The sequence below is a fragment of the Littorina saxatilis genome, linkage group LG7 (genome assembly GCF_037325665.1).
Source record: "Littorina saxatilis isolate snail1 linkage group LG7, US_GU_Lsax_2.0, whole genome shotgun sequence".
Lineage (NCBI taxonomy): Eukaryota > Metazoa > Mollusca > Gastropoda > Littorinimorpha > Littorinidae > Littorina > Littorina saxatilis.
Genome location: NC_090251.1, coordinates 44,753,447 through 44,775,519, shown reverse-complemented (window position 1 = coordinate 44,775,519; position 22,073 = coordinate 44,753,447). Strand labels below are relative to the sequence as shown.

The following is a 22,073-nucleotide window of genomic DNA, read 5'->3' as shown; positions in this document are numbered from 1 at the left end:
AGGTTAGCTTTGAGATGGAGCTTGAGCCACATCTGTGAATGTTCCGACTCATCTCCGAAGAACTGGTTTGTGGAGCCAGCTTGTAAGACTTCCATTATCATTATGATTATGCGACAATCTTGTGCAAGTCACTGGTGAAATGCCTCAACGCTGATCCAGATCGCCGCCGCAGCAGTTCGTCCAGTGGTTGTTCCGCTTCAAGAACATCAAGACAGCTATCCAGCGTCATCTGCCAGATGAGTCTTTCACCGTCACTATTATATAGGTATGTTACAAAGTGCGCACGCAGCTCAATTTTTGACGTAATTGAAAATGGCCCCCCATTTTCTGATCACTCACACTGGCTCAGTTTTGGGGTCCTCTTTTCTATTCTTTTCCAAATTTACATCACATGGGCACCCTGTCGATGACGTAGAGTACATTCTTGACTTTAAGATTGAGAAAGATGGCGAGTCCAACACTGTCGAGCTCGCCGGCCAGAATATCGGGCGAAGAAGACACACAAGAGGTACTTTTATAAAACAATTTATAGCCTTTGAACCCTTATGAGACCCCTCTGAACAGTTAGTTTGACCATTTTCCTGCTGTTTCCCAAAGTTTCAAGTCGATAAAGCGATGCGAAGTACCTTTTAACGGATGCGCCGCTTTGCGCCCGGATTGTCACCCATGTTGTATTCACATCCAACATGGCGGTCGGTAAAGTTCGTCTGCTCTCAGTTTCATACTAACTTACTAAAAAAAAAAAAAAAAAAAAAATTATTTTTATTTTTTATGGTTGTTTAATAGAGCTCTGAACCTTTCTTTTGATACCAAATTGAACAATATTAATAAACAAATGTGTGAGTTACAGTTAATTTTAGCTGAAAAATGTCAAAAATGGTTTCAATTTATCCTCTTTGCCTCTATTACGAACTTTATTACTTTAAAAATTCATAACTCGGGTTACACTTATCCAATCTCAAAGTTATATATACCATTGGAATGCTGATTTTCTGCTCTTTCAAGTGATATAGATCAAAATGTTAAATGAAGATTTTGAATTTTTTTGTAACATACCTACATTATACACTTTGTATACGTTATCCCTTCGTTTGGTTCATTTGGAATTGGAACATCTTTCGGAAGTTGGGCGTTAAAGGATATACTAGAAGAGCACCAACAAGACTAAAGTGTCAAGACAATGTTCAGAGTGTAGTGTCTGAATCAAATATGCAGTTCATGCGAAATCATTTACCTGTTATGATCGGCTTGAGGCCGAGTGAGCGATAGTTGAATAAATTTCCTTTTCCGCAACTCGTTCATATTCTTTTCTTATAACACGCAGACGATTACGGGCATGACACTCAATAACAACGAAAATCCGTTTTATGCAAATTCGGTTTCCGGTGTACACGATACCGACAGTCAGCATGAAAAATAAAGTCGCAATCTGCCGCCTCAACGTTATCAAAAACAGTGATCGTAAGAAAAAATTGCAGGGATATCATCTAGAATAATTCACATGTAAAGTTTCACGTAGAACAATGACAAATAAACGCTCGCACGCACGCATACAACGATGCAGACAGACAGGCAGACAGACAGACAGACAGACACACAGACGGGGAGAAAGGAAAACATACATACACACGGACACACACACGCACGCACGCACGCACGCACACATACACGCACACACAAACCCACTCTTTTTTTTTCTCTGTCTCTCTCTCCATCTCTTTCTCTCTATCTCTCTCTCTCTTAGCCTAAAACAAAACGTCAAAGTACTAACACAACTTTACTATTTTTTAATTTAACAGCACAACATCTAATCAACAATACATTCCATCCACACCCAACGCATTCCATTATGCCAGAAAGATCTCAATTCCCAACTCCTTGGGCTGCGTTCAAACCATTGCCATCCCTACACGGTTGGGTAGCTGGCCTGAGTGGCAATTCCACAGGCGTTGTCCCTGTTGCGAGCCATCTGAATGTAACCCTGCATACCCCACGCAGGTCCCCAACTGAAACACAAGAGACATATTTCTTCACTTACTATTAACAAATCAGTATGCACGGTTTAGAATTGGACACATACATTCCCTTTCACAAGAAATCTGTTTGTACTTTTACTGAACCGACCTAAGCTTTTGTCCCCGACCCTTAACAAATAGCCATTCAAAGGAGTAAAGATAGGACAAAATACATAAACATAAAGGCGTGTTAAGTTATGGAACATCCTCAGGCAGTTTAGAATTGGACATATACATTCTCATGCACAAGAAATCTGTTTGTACTGTTACTGAACCGACCTAATTTTCCCCCCCCAGCTGAAACACACGAGACATATTTCTTCACTTACTATGAAAAAATCAGTATGTACATTTTAGTCTTGAGCACTTCCATTCCCATGCACAAGAAATCTGTTTGTACTGTTACCGAACCGACCCAATTGTTTGTCCCTGACTACACTGAGCACCCCAAGTGAAACACAGTAGACGTATTTCTTGACTTAGTTTTTACCGAACCAGTGTGCACAGTTTATTATTGGACACTGTCGAGAAAACGTGTCTTAAAATCCTGAACATATATCCATGAAAGAGAGCAAAGAAAAGACAAAATAAATTAAAACCCCATGGATTTTCGATGGATTTCTTTATGTGTGTCCATCTACATTCCACTGCAAAGACATTGCTATTCATACAAAGGCACAATGGAACTAAATTATCAGATTTTAAGATAATCGAATTTTCAATCCCCTCACCCTCCCCCTCCCTTTCAAGGAAAACTTCAGTTTACAATTTGCCGCAGAATAAACTAGAGCACCTTTATGGGAAAAAGTTAGATTTGGGTGTATTATTGGAAACTGAGCTGAACATTAGGAATAAATTTATATTATGATTATTTTTATTTATTTATTTATTTAAACATATTAGTTTACTGATAAAGTTTGTTGATTTAAAAATGTACACATTTGACTGAGAAAAGAAAAGACCTATGAAGAAGGTTTGCTCCAAGCCACACACACACACACACACACACACACACACACACACACACACACACACACACACACACACACACACACACACACACACACACACACAAAGGCAAAAAATAATTGTAGTAGCAAACCTGAGGTTAAAAAAAAGAAAAAAAACAAACGAAAAAAACACACCTAGAGCACCTTAGTTTTTACGTTCATTAACTTCATTAATCGGAGAACACCAGCACTCCGTGATGAAGTTAAACTTGGAGGTTAATGTTTTGTTGTGTCTACGAGTAAACAGTCCAATAATTAATCCTCATATCTCTTATCTTTTACTCAAACTTAACCATTATCTTAAATGAATTTCTCATCAGAACCTTGTGATTAGATAACATATATGATACATTGTTCTTATATAGCGCTGTTCACTCACTAACCAGACGGCAGACTTGGTGCGCTTTACAAAATACGTCGGACAGTACAATTCAACTTTTCACATTAAAACATATTTCAAGTAAGGCAAATACACAGTAACATTCTACCTAAAATCTGGTTTTATTTTATATAAAAGAAATTGTGCCCACATTCAGACCATAAAGTTGAATTGTATTGTAATGTAATGTAATGTATTGTATTGCATTTTTACTAATCACATGACAAACACACCTGTTGTCATTGGTCAACTAGGAACTGTATGTCAATTGATATCGCAGAGGAAATTCCTAGTGAATTTGATATCGTGCAGGAAGTAGTTTTCCAAATTCAATTTTGAAGAACAAAATCTCACTTGAAGGAAACACAAGTCTCCCATTATTTTAAAGCGCAAATTTATAAAAGGAAAGTAATTGCATCAGCAAGTTTAAGCTGTGTAATGAATAGATACACACTTTTTCCATCCACCTTTAACAGAGAAGTAGTAGAATGGTATGTTTTAATCTTACCGAGTGAGGCGATTGGAACAGCCGTAAACAAACTGAACTTTGGAGCAAGAAACGAGTTCTCTTGCAGGGTATCAGCGCTCATCACTCACGTAAAGGCTGGAAATGAGCAGCCGATTTAAACGTTTTGCTCCAGCATGAATCACTGTCCCATCCCTCTTTGTCGTAGCCATGCAAAATCCACACAAAAACCTCAACAGCTTCAAAACAGTCACGAAGGCTATCGGAAGACGCCATCTTTGAAAGTTGTCTTGGAATATTGTGTCGTCTGCAGTTGGCGATTCGACAAAATTATCAACACTGCAGTCCGTCGATAACGACTAAGAACTGGAAGCTGTCTTCTACACAGAAAATGAGCCAGAGGACTTCACTGATACAGTCCGGGGCACTTCAGTTCCTGCCATCGTTTAGAATTGCCAAATTAAAGCCTTTGAAGTCTAAAAGACTGCAAGTAACCGCGAAGGCTGTTCCGTGTTCCTCCACTGAACCTTTTTTGTGTGATCTGTTTACACAATATTTTTCTTTTCTTTGTTGTTTTTACGTCTTAGAAAACAAAAGAGTATTTGAAAAATGAAATTTATAGCAGCAAAGTTGCGAAAGCAGGAACAGACAATCCAACATTAGCAACATGGCAGTAGCCTCCCTTGCGCTTGACCGATTTCTTAGACTGGGGTTAATGGGTTCTTCTTCCGAAATGGAATGCGATAAAATCGTTATCGTTAGATTTGACTGCGATATCCAGATTTATCAGTGCCAATGTCTCGAAAGCCTGAATCATATCAGATCTCGGCTCACGCCTCGATCTGTTATGATTTCAGCTTTCTCGACTTTGGCACTGATAAATCTGGATATCGCAGTCAAATCTAACGATAACTAATAATATTGTATTGTATTGCATTGCATTTTATTGTATTGTATTGTTTTTACTCTATTGCATTGCATTGTATTGTATTGTATTGTATTGTATTGTATTGCATTGTATTGTATTGTTTTGTATTGTATTGCATTGTATTGTATTGGTACTCTATTGAATTGTATTGTATTGTATTGTATTGTATTGTATTGTATTTTATTCTATCGTATTGGACTGTATTGTATTGGAGTATATCCCATGACCTCCCTTCTTTGTCCCTGTTACTTGAGTATGGGTATATATGTTGTATTTTTATAGCTCAATAAATACATCATGGACTTCAAAAAATATATGATAGTGCAGATTCCGATTTGGGCAAAGAACTACTTTCCTCCCGACCTTTGACCTCGCGCCGAACAATGTGACACATTTGTATGAAGTTCCAAAATCGTATTGCACGGCTCAGAAAACCATATCAGTTGCACGCAAAAATGAATCTCAGAACTGATCTGATGTATGGGATGCAATAAACAAACGTTTCTTTCATTATGAAAGCAATGCAGGTCGAAAAAAACGAACATTCAACTTACAAGATACCCAGATGCTAGCGAACCAAAACAAAAACACGAGTACCCTCCCTTGCATCGTTAGCAGACGACTTTTGAGAGTCTGTCAGTAGTGTGTTTGGTGTGCGTCTTCAGTTTCTCTGGCAGTGTCGGTGTGGGAACTGACAGAAGCTAGGGAGCACAGATAATAGAAGCCCTGTCACATAGACTAATCACACAATCAATACACATTTGGCTCATGTTTTAAATGACAGTTTCGAGTTTGTTAGTCAAACTCAAAGCAACAACACTGTCACTGGTGACATGCGTAGCGGGACCGAGAACCGTCCTTACCTGGCACGGTTTGACTTCGCTATCAAACATCGGCTGTTTCACGTGTTTTGCGAGCAAGTCTACTCTTTTGCCTGGCTCTGCAGTAAGTCCACATTGGCGATGAAGGTATCCAAGAACTTAACATGTGTGTATTTTTTCGTAATCCAGTCATATTCCTTCAAAATGCAATCAATCGGCGGTGACAGACGTGTCAGCAATTCGCGACTTCACCAACTCGGTCCCGTTTTCCTCACACCCATACCAGTTTAGGTTCATCCATGCAAACACACTCGCAAAACAGTTTATCACGTAGATACATTTCAAATAGGGAGCAAATGGTTACATCTAAACCTACATATTTGTTCCCTAAAATTTGCTTCTCTGTCAATAAGCCTAATTGTATAATAACATGTTCGAGAAAAACAACGTGGAATCGATTCTGAATCGAGTAAGCCAAATGGGTACCAAACCCGTTTCGCCCGTTCTGCCGACCTGAAACGCAAAACAAAAGAATTGTGCGCTTCAACTAAATTAATTTCTATACGACTTCATTACTTTCTTGCAACTTATGAACCTTTACTTAAAGGCATATATATGTACGCGCTCCCGTGTTTACAAAGTGTAGTTTGCCCATAATCGATGTCAAACGCACCATAAGACCATGTAATGACGATATGTCGCCATGCGCGGACCATATATACATGCATTACAGCTTGTTTTAGAGTCTCAAAAACTTTGGATGTAAACAAAGACGCGGAGTTATTTCCCTTGCGTCAACGCTACCTCTGTTGGCAAATCTATAAATAGGACGATCCAGATCAAAATGAAAATTAACATATCTCAACATTGAAGGGGTCCTAGACCACAATATTTTGCAGGGAACTTAATTTAGCATGTCTCCAGCTGTTGGTAAAGCAATTAGCGTGTATAGTCATCGAGTACATATGGCTTTAAAGCTTTTAAATGGTCTGAAAGTAGTGTTACCGTGTACTTATCGATGCACTCATTCGTTTTATTTTTTCAGCGACGGTCACTTAGTTTAAGGTTGCAAAAGGGCTAAGTCTCGCTGGCAACACTCTTTTACACTCCACAGATCGCAACAGTGCCGCTAGTAGTCTACACTTTGTGTTTGATGGTAGAATGGGATATACAGATTACAACACTCGTGGTTTTTTATATGGCTTGTATTTCAGTCAAGACCCAGCGGGAATATCAATCGAGAGCCACTCGCCAGAGGCTCGTGTCTCCCGATGATATTCATCCGCTGGGTCTTGACTGAAATACAAGCCATATAAAAAACCACTCGTGTTGTAACCTATACGTATCTGATAATATTTGAGTGTATTATACTGTATCGCACTGTATTGTACTGCATTGTACGATCTCCCTCACCTGTTCTTGACCAGCCAGTACGCCCCGTCCATAGAACTTCCACCGTAGCCGACGACCAGAACCCCGTGGTCCAGCTTCTTGGAGCTACACTCGCGGTCATAGTACACGCCGGTCTTGTAGAAGTGGAAGGTAGGCCTGGAGGCGTCGATGGCCACAGAGATCGGGCCCACGGTGGCCGCGGCAGACTGCAGATCCGTCTCACTGTTGCGGAGAATGTCGGTGTAACCCATATCAGTAGCCCCTACATCAGTTGCACGGAAGCGGCATAAACCGTTCTGCAAGGTTCAACAAGAGAGAAGGAAATAAGGTGAATTGTTCTGATAACGAGGACGTTGAGACTTAAGCTACAAAGGCACGTATTTCGTGTAGTGTTGGCAGTTGGCGACACGCCGAAGTTTAGTTCAAATCGCATACAACTTTGCCGACATTTCAGCAGAATTGTCGAAATTGATCTGACTTTAACAAGTACAAGGGACGTTCTCTGAACTACAGTTTCGTCGCACCTGCAATATCAGTTTTACTCGAAAAATGATCTGAAACTATGCTTATCAATTAAATGAAAAAGGAAACGATTTTGTTGTGCAAACTTTTCGATATCAACATCCCTAATATTTCCATAGTCATATTTCTTCAGTGCTGGTGGTTATATATACGTGTGGCACATGAAATCCGTTGGAATTAGGGTACTCCAGTTTGTAATTTAGCAAATGCCAGCCCATGTCAAGGATGTTATTGTGGAAACACGTGTGAATTAAGTTACTCAAATCTGTAATTAGCAAATGTAAGCACATTTCAATCAATATGAGGCTTATATCGCGCGTATTCCGTGGGTACAGTTCTAAGCGCAGGGATTTATTAATTTTTTTTTATATTATTTTTTTATGCAATTTATATCGCGCACATATTCAAGGCGCAGGGATTTATTTATGCCGTGTGAGATGGAATTTTTTACATTTCAAGGATGTTATTGTGGTACATGAAACACGTGTGAATTAAGATTCTCATATCTATAATTTAGCAAATTCAAGCACGTTTCAAGGCTGTCATGAGCGAAAAAAGGAGGACAAAGCCAACAAAAAGACAAAAAGACAAGAAGACAAGAGTGCTTGGAGAAGTAACTGTTTTCAAAGTATACTCCAAATTCTCAACCAGAGCGTACACATTTGTGTAATGGAACGTTCAGACACTGATTTCAATGTATTTCTTGTGTTTGGTGATACAATGTATTTCAAACCCCAAACCACGGGGGATAACCGGTCAAAGGCCGAACAGAAGCCGAAGGCCGCTCATGACACGTGTGAAGGCAAGTTTTGTCTGTTTTCTAGGTATTGTTTGATTTATGTGGGGATTTAAGGTAAGCTACTGATTCAGCGATGACTAAATTTGTTTCTCGATGCATAAAAAGTCAGGGAGCGATTGATATTTGCCCGTAAATAGCCTTCAAAGCTGAAAATGTCCGCGATCGAGCACCGGAAATGGCTGTTCGATGGGTTTTGCAAGTAGAAATGTGCTTTATTTCACCAAATCAGCTCGTATTTGGTTTGGGTACGGGATTCTAGAGGACGAAGGAGTCATAAGAAGTGCAAAGAAGTGCTATTTGGGAGTAGAATAAATCTTCCGAGACAGTAGACAAGAGAAGGTCATATTTGAGAGAAGCGCGTAGGCCGATTGTCTTTCCGACAAGCGAATGATACAGCAGATTTGACCAGAAACCTAGTCTCTAGTTTTTATGAATGAGTTTTTTAATTAAAACAATCACGAGAACTCTCTCGCTTAGCCTAATGGCTGTTCGATGGGTTTCGCAAGTAGAAATGTGCTTTATTTCACCAAATCAGCTCGTATTTGACATCGGTTTGGTATATATATATATTTTCTAATCCTACTGCGAACTGGATAGCAGACGCGGAACGACTGTGAACCCATTTTTTACTTCAAAGTGTGGGGGGATCTTCCCACACTTTGAAGTAAACTCAGTAACTTACTTCAAAGCGTGGGACTTTTGCATCGCCTGTTTGAGCCTGATGATTTTGTAAAAAAAAAATGGCAAAGTCTTTTGGATGAGTGAACAGAAAAAGTGAGCGAGCCAAGAAACATAGTGATGTTTGTTATCAGGCTTTAAGCAATGTCCCATTGTTGAGTGTGACGAAAACTCGTGGTGACGATTTTAAAACATGTTGGGTCACGCATGGTCCAATCTTACATGGTCCAATCTTACATGGTCCAACCTTACATGGTCCAATCTTACATGGTCCAATCTTACATGGTCCATATATATATTATTGGACCATGTAAGATTGGACCATGTAAGATTGGACCATGTAAGGTTGGACCAAGTATTATAGGATCATGTAAGGTTGGACCATGTAAGATTGGACCATGTAATGTTGGACAATGTAAGATTGGACCATGTAAGGTTGGACCATGTAAGGTTGGACCATGTAAGATTGGACCATGTAAGATTGGACCATGTAAGGTTGGACCATGTAAGATTGGACCATGTAAGGTTGGACCATGTAAGATTGGACCATGTAATATTGGACCATGTAAGATTGGACCATGTAAGATTGGACCATGTAAGATTGGACCATGTAAGATTGGACCATGTAAGATTGGACATGTAAGATTGGACCATGTAAGGTTGGACCATGTAAGGTTGGACCATGTAAGATTGGACCATGTAAGGTTGGCCATGTAAGATTGGACGATGTAAGGTTGGACCATGTAAGGTTGGACCATGTAAGATTGGACCATGTAAGGTTGGACCATGTAAGGTTGGACCATGTAAGATTGGACCATGTAAGGTTGGACCATGTAAGATTGGACCATGTAAGATTGGACCATGTAAGATTGGACCATGTAAGATTGGACCATGTAAGGTTGGACCATGCAAGGTTGGACCATGTAAGATTGGACCATGTAAGGTTGGACCATGTAAGATTGGACCATGTAATGTTGGACCATGTAAGGTTGGACCATGTAAGATTGGACCATGCAAGATTGGACCATGTAAGATTGGACCATGTAAGGTTGGACCATGTAAGATTGGACCATGTAAGGTTGGACCATATAAGGTTGGACCATGTAAGATTGGACCATGTAAGATTGGACCATGTAAGATTGGACCATGCGTGACCCAACATGTTTTAAAATCGTCACCACGAGTTTTCGTCACACTCAACAATGGGACATTGCTTAAAAGCCTGATAACAAACATCACTATGTTTCTTGGCTCGCTCACTTTTTCTGTTCACTCATCCAAAAGACTTTGCCATTTTTTTTTTTGACAAAATCATCAGGCTCAAACAGGCGATGCAAAAGTCCCACGCTTTGAAGTAAGTTACTTCAAAGTGTGGGAAGATCCCCCCACACTTTGAAGTAAAAAATGGGTTTACTTCAAAATGTGGCGCACATCCCCACACTTCAAAGTGTGGGATTACTTCAAAGTGTGGTGCAACAGTCGTGCTGCGTCTGCTATCCAGTTCGCGGTAGGATTAGAAAATATACATATATACCAAACCGATGTCAAATACGAGCTGATTTGGTGAAATAAAGCACATTTCTACTTGCGAAACCCATCGAACAGCCATTAGGCTAAGCGAGAGAGTTCTCGTGATTGTTTTAATTAAAAAACTCATTCGTAAAAACTAGAGACTAGGTTTCTGGTCAAAACGAATGGTTAATCTGCTGTATCATTCGCTTGTCGGAAAGACAATCGGCCTACGCGCTTCTCTCAAATATGACCTTCTCTTGTCTACTGTCTCGGAAGATTTATTCTACTCCCAAATAGCACTTCTTTGCACCTCTTATGACTCCTTCGTCCTCTAGAATCCCGTACCCACACCAAATACGAGCTGATTTGGTGAAATAAAGCACATTTCTACTTGCAAAACCCATCGAACAGCCATTTCCGGTGCTCGATCGCGGACATTTTCAGCTTTGAAGGCTATTTACGGGCAAATATCAATCGCTCCCTGACTTTTTATGCATCGAGAAACAAATTTAGTCATCGCTGAATCAGTAGCTTACCTTAAATCCCCACATAAATCAAACAATACCTAGAAAACAGACAAAACTTGCCTTCACACGTGTCATGAGCGGCCTTCGGCTTCTGTTCGGCCTTTGACCGGTTATCCCCCGTGCAAACAGAACTGTGTACTGTTTCTCTTGGGGTGATCGGTGTATCCCTTTAACTTACCTTGGCGGTGTATGGGTAAGACTCCTCAGTATCGATACCCTTGTTGATCCTGATGTAAGAGAATGCATTGTCCATCAGACCGCCTTGGCATCCATGGTTGCCTGTAAAAAATACATACAATTAATGAAGAAAAGGGAACAAGAAGAAGACTCAGTTCTGACCACAAAAGGTCGTACAGAAGACTGCGCGGACTCTTTGCCAAGCTCTCCTGCTATTACTGAAAGCTTTTCTTGTCTGCATGTTTTTACATTTAGTCAAGTTTTGACTAAATGTTTTAACGTAGAGGGGGGAATCGAGACGAGGGTCGTGGTGTATGTGCGTGTGTGTGTGTGTCTGTGTGTGTGTGTAGAGCGATTCAGACTAAACTACTGGACCGATCTTTATGAAATTTGACATGAGAGTTTCTGGGTATGAAATCCCCAGACGTTTTTTTCATTTTTTTGATAAATGTCTTTGATGACGTCATATCCGGCTTTTCGTGAAAGTTGAGGCGGCACTGTCACGCCCTCATTTTTCAACCAAATTGGTTGAAATTTTGGTCAAGTAGTCTTCGACAAAGGCCGGTTTTCGGTATTGTATTTCAGCTTGGTGGCTTAAAAATTAATTAATGACTTTGGTCATTAAACATCTGAAAATTGTAAAAAAAAATAAAAATTTATAAAACGATCCAAATTTACGTTCATCTTATTCTCCATCCTTTTCTGATTCCAAAAACATATAAATATGTTATATTTGGATTAAAAACAAGCTCTGAAAATTAAATATATAAAAATTATTATCAAAATTAAATTGTCGAAATCAATTTAAAAACACTTTCATCTTATTCCTTGTCGATTCCTGATTCCAAAAACATATAGATATGATATGTTTGGATTAAAAACACGCTCAGAAAGTTAAAACAAAGAGAGGTACAGAAAAGCGTGCTATCCTTCTTAGCGCAACTACTACCCCGCTCTTCTTGTCAATTTCACTGCCTTTGCCATGAGCGGTGGACTGACGATGCTACGAGTATACGGTCTTGCTGAAAAATGGCATTGCGTTCAGTTTCATTCTGTGAGTTCGACAGCTACTTGACTAAATGTTGTATTTTCGCCTTACGCGACTTGTTTTTTTTTGACGTTGCAAAAATAATCATAAAGGAGGCTCCTCCTGTTGATAAGTTTCTAGTCAGTGATGATGTTGTTTTTACATTTAGTCAAGTTTTGACTAAATGTTTTAACGTAGAGGGGGGAATCGAGACGAGGGTGTGGTGTATGTGTGTGTGTCTGTGCGTGTGTGTGTGTGTGTGTGAGTGCGTGTAGAGCGATTCAGACCAAACTACTGGACCGATCTTTATGAAATTGGACATGAGAGTTCCTGGGTATGATATCCCCGAACGTTTTTTTCATTTTTTTGATAAATGTCTTTGATGACGTCATATCCGGCTTTTCGTGAAAGTTGAGGCGGCACTGTCACGCTCTCATTTTTCAACCAAATTGGTTGAAATTTTGGTCAAGTAATCTTCGACGAAGCCCGAACTTCGGTATTGCATTTCAGCTTGGTGGCTTAAAAATTAAATAATGACTTTGGTCATGAAAAATCGGAAAATTGTAAAAAAAACAAAAAATGAATAAACCGATTAAAATTTACGTTCATCTTATTCTCTATCACTTTCTGATTCCAAAAACATATAAATATGTTATATTTGGATTAAAAACAAGCTCTGAAAATTAAATATATAAAAATTATTATCAAAATTAAATTGTCGAAATCAATTTAAAAACACTTTCATCTTATTCCTTGTCGGTTCCTGATTCTAAAAACATATAGATATGATATGTTTGGATTAAAAACACGCTCAGAAAGTTAAAACGAAGAGAGGTACAGAAAAGCGTGCTATACTTCTAAGCGCAAATGCTACCCCGCTCTAACTTCTTGTCAATTTCACTGCCTGTGCCGTGAGCGGTGGACTGACGATGCTACGAGTACGAGTATACGGTCTTGCTGCGTTGCATTGCGTTCAGTTTCATTCTGTGAGTTCGACAGCTACTTGACTAAATGTTGTATTTTCGCCTTACGCGACTTGTTGGTTTGTGTGTTTTGTTTTCTTTTGTTGCTTATTCAAGATCACTGCTTGCTGTGCCTGCGTGCACTCTCATTGTCCGTGTGTTTGAATGTGGGATTTAACTGCGTATTTTGTTAAGCTTAAACGCCTTATAGGCCTAAAGCCGAATAAAAACCTGAAACATTAAAACCTTGACACCTTTTTCGGCCTACAGGAAGATACAGTGCATTAAGCACAACCTTCCTGGGTAGATATGTAACAATGTATCTGGCAGAGGACAATACCAACCTTGTTTCTTGGAGCAGTCGACGAGGTTCTGCTCGGAGAGAGACACGAGCTGTCCTGTCTTCTTGAAGTGCTGTCCCTCCAGAGAGCCCGTGGTGGAAAACGCCCAGCATGATCCGCAGCTTGCCTGGCGAAATATCAATGTCACTAATGTCATTTTAACGTCCATCACGATCCACATCGTTCCTGTTGCAATATCAATGTCACTAAAGCGGTTTAAAGGTCCAGCATGATCCGCAGCGTCCCTGGTGCAATATCAATGTCACTGAAGTGATTAAAACGTCCATCACGATCCACATCGTTCCTGTTGCAATATCAATGTCACTAAAGCGGTTTAAAGGTCCACCATGATCTGCAGCGTCCCTGGTGCAATATCAATGTCACTGAAGTGATTAAAACGTCCATCACGATCCACATCGTTCCTGTTGCAATAGCAATGTCACTAAAGCGGTTTAAAGGTCCAGCATGATCCACAACTTCCCTGGTGAAATATCAATGTCACTGAAGTGATTAAAACGTTCATCACGATCCACATCGTTCCTGTTGCAATATCAATGTCACTAAAACGATTTAAAGGTCCAGCATGATCCACAACTTCCCTGGTGCAATATCAATGTCACTGAAGTGATTAAAACGTTCAGCATGGTTTCCACAGCGCTTCTGTTGCAATATCAATGTCCCTAAAGTGATTTTAATGCGCAGCATGATCCACAGCTTTCTTGGTTCAATATCGATGTCACTAAAGTAATTTGAACGCATCGCACTATGCACAGCGTTACTGTTGCAACATTAATGTCACTTGTGTTATTTTACACCCAGCACGATCCACCTCGTTCCTGTTGCAATATCAATGCCACTAATGTGATTTTAACGTCCAGCACGTTCTACAGCTTCCTTGGTGCAATATCAATGTTACTAAAGTGACACATAGCACCATGCACAGCGTTACTGTTGCAATATCAATGTCACTAAAGTGATTTTAACGCCCAGCATGATCTGCAGCGTTCCGTTTGCAATGTCAATGTCACTAAAGGGTTACAGTGTATTTCCAATGACGACTCAAGTTCAGGGCGATAGAAACAAAATAACACCAGGGTGGTTGGGTTGATATCGTCTCAGTGCATTTTAGCAGCATTATCTTTCTATGGCACCACTCATTACATTTAGTCAAGTTTTGACTAAATGTTTTAACATCGAGGGGGAATCGAAACGAGGGTCGTGGTGTATGTGTGTGCGTGTGTGCGTGTGTGCGTGCGTGTAGAGCGATTCAGACCAAACTACTGGACCGATCTTTATGAAATTTGACATGAGAGTTCCTGGGTATGATATCCCCGAACGTTTTTTTCATTTTTTGGATTAATGTCTTTGATGACGTCATATCCGGCTTTTCGTGAAAGTTGAGGCGGCACTGTCACGCTCTCATTTTTCAACCAAATTGGTTGACATTTTGGTCAAGTAGTCTTCGACGAAGCCCGGACTTCGGTATTGCATTTCAGCTTGATGGCTTAAAAATTAGTTAATGACTTTGGTCATTAAAAATCTGAAAATTGTAAAAAAAATTATTTTTTTCTAAAACGATCCAAATTTACGTTCATCTTATTCTCCATCATTTTCTGATTCCAAAAACATATAAATATGTTATATTCGGATTAAAAAGAAGCTCTGAAAATTAAATATATAAAAATTATTATCAAAATTATAATTTTTGAAATCAATTTAAAAACACTTTCATCTTATTCCTTGTCGGTTCCTGATTCCAAAAACATATAGATATGATATGTTTGGATTAAAAACACGCTCAGAAAGTTAAAACAAAGAGAGGTACAGAAAAGCGTGCTATCCTTCTCAGCGCAAGTACTACCCCGCTCTTCCTGTCAATTTCACTGCCTTTGCCGTGCGCGGTGGACTGACGATGCTACGAGTATACGGTCTTGCTGCGTTGCATTGCGTTTAGTTTCATTCTGTGAGTTCGACAGCTACTTGACTAAATGTTGTATTTTCGCCTTACGCGACTTGTTTTATTCGTTAGAACTGAAGAAGACAGCAGATCAAAAATTGACAAATGTCCAAACCTGGTTCTTGACAGGAGTGACGTAACCCTTTGTCCTCCAGTCCACTTCCGTGGGGAGGTCACCCACGTTGCTTGGGGGAAGGTAGGTGGAGCCAGTTGTCGTGTTGGCAGACATCTTGTACCCGTTCAGGGTCTCCACAATCTCTTTAGTCGTCTGAAAGGAAAAAAAACCCGGTAAATTAACGTATGTGTAATTAAGTTTAGCAAATTTGTATTGTGCAAGTGAGAAGTTACTCCTATTTTTGTTACAAACATGTAGGCATTTCATCATAATTCAGCCACAATCAGTGGCTGAGGTTCTATTTGCCTAGAATATGCAGGATTCGCTAACATAACCTTATGCTTGAGTACGGATCCTCCTTGCGAAATAGTGTACCTATGTCACAGTATTAGAATTGAATAAAGTTTCCTTTAAACCAATTTGTATGCTACTGTTTGGTTGTGTACATTGCAAGTATTGCTGTTGTCAAAGTCTATTATTAGTTACTAATTCATTCTTGTTATTTTCTCTTGTGTAGTCGTTGTTCTTATCCTGCTTGTGTATTTCGCCTTTTAATGGTGTACTGTGTGTGTGCTTGAGTAAAGGTGCGTGTAAGTGTATGTGTGCGTTTGTTCCGTGCGTGCGTTCGTGGTTGCGTGATTGCTTGTATGCGTGCCTGCGCGCGTTTGTGCGTGCATGGATGAATGTGCATGCACATGAAGGTGTGAGTGTAACTGACCATGTCCCCCATGTGGTTCATGCCCAGAATATAGCTGTGTGTATGTGTGTGTGTGTGTATGTGTGTGTGTGTATGTGTGTATGTGTGTGTGTGTATGTGTGTATGTGTGTGTGTGTGTGTGTGTGTGTGTGTGTGTGTGTGTGTGTAACTGACCATGTCCCCCAGGTGGTTCATGCCCAGGCTGTAGCTGTGCAGACCGCGGTCAGCCTCCAGGTTGTGCTGCTGGATCATCCTCAGGTTGCTCTCCCAGATCCCGCGTCTGCAGCAAACAACACCATCAACATCTGGAGGCACACGAAGTGCGCATCTTCCACCATGTACAGACATGTGAAATGATCTTGTTCCAACACCTGTAGGTATGTGAAGAGCACTTTTTTCCTCCATGTAAAGACATGTGAACTGTACATGTTGCGACATCTGGAGGTCCCTTCCTCAGTATTGTGTTAAAGGGTGGTCCCTACGCCCCCTCCCCCTACCTCACTCTTCCAAGCCCCATACTTTGTCTCATCCTCATCTCTTCGCTTTTTAACTTCTACTCTCAAGACGGAAAACGCGTACCTGAGAGTCTCTTCCTGTGTATTGTACCGTCTGGGTTTCACTTGTTTGAAGGTGCTCACTTCATTATATCTCTCCCCCTCTCTTCCCCCACCCCCACCCCTTGTCCCATTCTCATCTTTTCACTTTTTAACTTTTACTCTGAAGACGGAAAACGCATATATGATAACGGTTTGTTCAAAAGTGTATAACTGGACACGGCCTACGTGACTGCAGCACAAATAAAAAAAATAAAAAAAATAAACTAAGCCGGCGGTAGGAAGACCGTGCAGATATCATCCAACTTTTCATGCAAAGCGGCGGGGTAAGCGACGGTCGAACTGACCTAATTCACACGACACAGTCTGCCAACAGGCCTTTCACTGAGTCGGGTTGCACAGTGAGCTTTGCCGTGTGTTTTACATCTCACAAAATAGGCATTCCTAAATGTTCCATTTTCGACAGATATCCGCATAGGTCAGTGGTATAGCGCTGCGCTGCAGTTTCTGAAGTCGCTGGTTCGACCCCCGCCAATGCTATCATTTTTTTTTATGAATCATGCGCGCTTTTCCTGTTCAGTTTGTAAAATATGCTTTTTTTCTTCTTTTTTTTCTTATTTTTTTTGGGGGGGGGGGGGGGGGCAAGTTTTGTGTGTGCTCATTAATATAACACTTTTTTGAGAAATCACTCACTGAAACGGACGCAGCACGCGCGCGTGCTTACACACACACACACACACACACACACGCACACACACACACACACACACACACACACACACACACACACACACACACACACAGACACAAGTCGTATATATATATATATATATAGATGCAGATTGCGGACACCTCGCTTGGAAAAAACACCTTTTATTGTCACTTTTATTATTATTTCTTCTAAAACGTGCCTGTCAAGATACCCCGCGTACAATGTTCCATCACTCATGGCTGGTCCAAATGGTACAGTGGAACCCCTCACAACGACCCCCCTCTCTAAGGACTACCCCGCCACAACGACCCTTTTTTTTTTAACCGATGTGTTTCCTTATATAGTTGTCACCAGTGTAGCGACCACCCCGCTCTAACGTCTAAGGACCGACCTTACAGCTTGTGTAACGACTTTGTCAGACAAAGCCAAGACTCAGTCAGCGTAACGCATCACTGACAAACCGTTATAACCAGTTATAACCGTCTTGCGTAAGCAAAGGCACTAATTAACCGCTGAGAGGTGTGATGGTTGGGTGGGCTGAGTAAACATCACAAACCAATCATCGAGAAAACAAACTCACGTGACCAACACACACCGTTCAATTCAGTCAGAATAGACAGTCTTTGGACAGAAGAGCAGTGGAGATCGACATGGCGTCTACAAAGAAAAGAAAATATTTAACTCTCGAAAATCGAGTGAATGTTGTGAACAGACACAAAAAGGGAGAAACTGCCATCGCGATTGCAAAAAGTCTTGATGTTGGAAAATCGCAAATTCAAAGAATTATCCAACTCCAAGCCGAAAACATTCTGAAAAAGGTGGGGAAGTACTGACAAGGCAGTGAACGCACTCACCATGCACTGACATCATACGAAAGCAGCCACACAAACACAGCACAGAGGCAGAGGCAGGTGTGCAGATGCTTTGTGAGAATAAGCGTTGAAAACCAGTTTGAATAAAAAACCAGCAGATAGAGCCGCATGTCATAATCATTCTTCTTGTCTGGCTTTATTGACTGCATGCCGATCTTGTGGCAGTGACTTTTCACTCTTCAGTCGGACTGTACACAAACCCTCTCACTCTTCCTCACTGACTACCCTAAGCCCTGACAACTGATCCTTGGAAATTGTTTGGAAGAGTACACCTCTCTATTTCTCTCCAATGCTCTTCCTGCTGACTTCAGTGACACCGGACACCCCACTGAGTTTAGCCAGCTACCCCCCCTCCCTCTCTCTCTCTCTCTCTCCCCCCAGCCATGTAGTGTTTGGTGCTGTGGCCAGAGAGGCGTCACCGGCTAATTGAGGCCAGCTGTACTGTTCACTCAGAGCAAAACTAGTTGACTGTGTCTATCTTTTGACAAAGCAACACAACTGAAGGGTTCACAGATTAGGTAACCGACTCACTGGTCAAGGCTGCAGGGAAACAAGAGTATCCTGTCAATGAAAGAGGTTACACACAGATACGCAATGCTGAGAACGGTGGCCGATTTTTCACTCTCTTTCTCGGAGGGCCTTCATCATTATTGCAGGGACTGCTGTAAAGAAATGCTTGCTCAGAAACTAACTCTTTTTGCATTGAAACATGCACCAGAACTGGTGGACACCATCGACAATGTCAAACATGAAATCGAAGCAGTTTGCTTGAGGAAACGGTCGTCAGCAACTCAAACTTCTGTTTTCTTTTTTTAAGAAAATCTGAGGTGACTTTCTTTGTGGCCCCGCCCCCTCCCTCTGTAAGGACCCCCCCTCCATAAGGACCGATTTTTGTCAACATTTTCAAGGTCGCTAGAGAGGGGTTTTACTGTATTCGCCTTTCAACACAGGCACCACTGTTTTTTATAGTAATACCGTCGTTTCAAATACTTTGCAACTCGTGTAACCCATGTGTAAAACGTGTGTCCGTACCCGTTTAATTGCACATAACACATCCACAAGGGAACAAACAGCTACCAACAAAAATAAATGTTTTAATTGCGGAAATACAAAAGTCTGCCGGGTTAGCATCGAATTACTTCGACAGAATCTCGTTACACAGGTCTAAGAACGGCATCTCTCGCTACGAGTCACTGAGTCGCTCATCAGTCATGTTGCCTAAATACAAGTCTTTCTGCGTCTAAGCCTGATCTAGATTGACATTTTTGTTTTATCATATCTGATTAAAATGCAAAAAGAATTGACATAATACTAAGGTATGTTTTATACCTCAAAACATTTACACTTAGGGGGTTGCTTCAGTGGTTGTCGCAGTGATCAATACCAAATCAGTACCTGGCGAGCGTTGGTCAGTATTGCAATTGATCACCAATAATGCTTTGGAATAAAAATGAATAGAGTAAAATAAAACAAAAGGAGAGTAAAGAAACAATCAAATAAAATTAAAAGAATACCGCGTTGACAGGGTTCGAACCCACGACCTGCCGACTCAAAACGCAGTACGCTAAATGTTGCGCTACAGAGACATTCTTGCATTTGGGGAAAAAATAAACTAGTAATCCTAAAGAGGTCAGAGGCATAGGCACCCGATATTGAACTCGGTACATTACAGAAGAGGAACTTTTTTTCGTGTTTCTTTCTAGAGTTTTTTTTCTTTTTCAGCAAGGTATAACGTAACAAAGCAGACACATGTTTGGTTGTCTTTATAGAACCTTTTCTTGAACATATATTGGGGGTAAAGACACTGGTGATTTGTAAGTCTTCAAACCGGTGTCTTGTGCCTTTGCTTGTCCCCCAAGCTGTGTTGCAACTTGGAGGGTCTGACAGTGAATGATTTAGGTCAGTCCCTCGCATGGTTTGATATGCACGAGGAAAACGGGGAATGACTGGGTTTTTTTCGTTTCTTTTTTTAAAAAAAATTTTCGTCCGGTAGATACTCGTTTTCATATGACGTACCTGACATTCTCTTCCTGTAGAATGTAGCGTCTGTTGCAGACTTGCTTGAATGTGGTCCCTCAATGGTTCTACAACCCTTCACCCTCACTTTCACCCTTCGTTCCCTAAATTCCGCTCCGCTCCGAAGACGGAAAACACCTACCTGACTACTTCCTCCCGTGTGCGGAGACGTTATTGAAAAAAGGCAGTTTTGTTTACTGCTCTAATTCTATTCCGTAATTCCTATCTAAACTCGCCCAATCTTGCAATTTTTACCCCCCACAAAATGTGCGTCTTCCTCTGAAGACGGAAAACACGTACCTGACAGTCTCTTCCTGTGGGTTGTAGCGTCTGCCGTAGACGTGTTTGAAGGTGGTCCACTCCCTGTCTAGGTCCAGCAGGGAGGGAGCGGCCAGGGAACAGGCCACCAGCAGTGTCACCACGACCAAGCGAAGCATCTGAAGGCATGGACATGAATAAATAATTACAAAATAAACAATAGGGTAGAAGTAGGAAGAAAGGAAGGAAAGTCAGAAGGCAGCGAAAGAGCGGCCATCACACAGGACACAAGAAGCGCTGCAAGGACCAGGCGAAGCATCTGAAGTCATGGAAATGAATAAATAATTACAAAATAGGCCGCCGACCTTGAAAACCATCCACTCAAGAAAGAATGGGAGAAAGAACGACAGAAAGAAAGAAAGAAAGAACGACAGAAAGAAAGAGCACCACTATAGACCCTCCTCCCTCCTTCTTAAAAGAAAAAAGAAAAAAAAAAGATAAGTGAAAGAAAAGAAGAAAAATAATTTTTTTTGTATCCCCCTCTTCCCCCCCCCCCCCACACACACACGTAAAGAAGAAGAGATACACGCACACGCAAACTCAGAAAGCAACAAATAAACAATTTGAAACACGTTTGGAATAACAAAACCAAAACATACAGCAGAGAAATAAAGAAAGAACCGACGAAAGAAGCAAACATTCAAGAGTTAAAATGACAAACAAAAACACATCAAACAAACATACACAACGATTACACACAGCATGAAACTTATTCTAATTAACTCCAGAAACACAAAGCCAACAAACTTTAAGGTCAGACTTACGTTGGAAGGTTAATTCCTCAGTTGGGGTTAAACGTAGAGTTGGTAATCAGATCTTTTCCCTGAGCAAACAACAGTTGACCTGGAGGTATTGGGTGTCACTTCGCACCGGTAAAGAACAATGGCAGGTGTTTTATACACCTGTGTTATCTCCACTCGCTGTCAGTCTTCACTCCGTCACATGATACTCACCTTTTTTAGTCACGGGGTTGGAGGTGTACCCGATCTCATGTGATACACTGGTATGATATGTTTTGTCAGGTGGCAGATAATCAACGATTGTTTTGGGGGAGAAAGTGAGGGCAAATGAAGAAGACAAAAGCAGACAGGCGAATAGTTATCCGACAGCTGAACAGACTGTTTGACCGACCGACAGACCGACCGACCGACTGACCGACTGACCGATCAACCGACCGACAGCCAGACAGACGAGCAGGCAATCAGGTAGATAATGGACACACAAGCAAATCCAAAGGTGTGCGTGTGTACGTACGTAAATGTGAGTGTAAATAGCT

At 41.0% G+C, this 22,073-nt stretch overlaps 1 protein-coding gene across 1 annotated transcript; it reads right to left on the bottom strand.

Moving 5' to 3' along the window:
• Nucleotides 1-1,772: 1,772 nt before the first annotated feature.
• Nucleotides 1,773-21,718, bottom strand: LOC138971566 (procathepsin L-like). Its single transcript, XM_070344328.1, has 8 exons — nucleotides 21,562-21,718; nucleotides 20,780-20,916; nucleotides 16,500-16,605; nucleotides 15,629-15,781; nucleotides 13,560-13,683; nucleotides 11,228-11,328; nucleotides 7,033-7,307; nucleotides 1,773-2,006 (listed from the first exon to the last, which is right to left on the bottom strand). The coding sequence occupies exons 2-8, from the start codon at nucleotides 20,914-20,916 to the stop codon at nucleotides 1,907-1,909; spliced, it is 996 nt and encodes a 331-aa protein (XP_070200429.1). The 5' UTR covers nucleotides 21,562-21,718; the 3' UTR covers nucleotides 1,773-1,906.
• Nucleotides 21,719-22,073: the final 355 nt, after the last annotated feature.

Excerpts from the sequence above, each read along its gene's own strand:
- LOC138971566 (XM_070344328.1), bottom strand. The coding sequence starts at position 20,916 with ATGCTTCGCTTGGTCGTGGTGACACTGCTGGTGGCCTGTTCCCTGGCC. Across the intron at positions 7,308-11,227 it reads CTTACCCATACACCGCCAAG|AACGGTTTATGCCGCTTCCG; the intron begins GTAAGTTAAAGG and ends TGAACCTTGCAG. Across the intron at positions 2,007-7,032 it reads TACTGGCTGGTCAAGAACAG|TTGGGGACCTGCGTGGGGTA; the intron begins GTGAGGGAGATC and ends CTTGTGTTTCAG.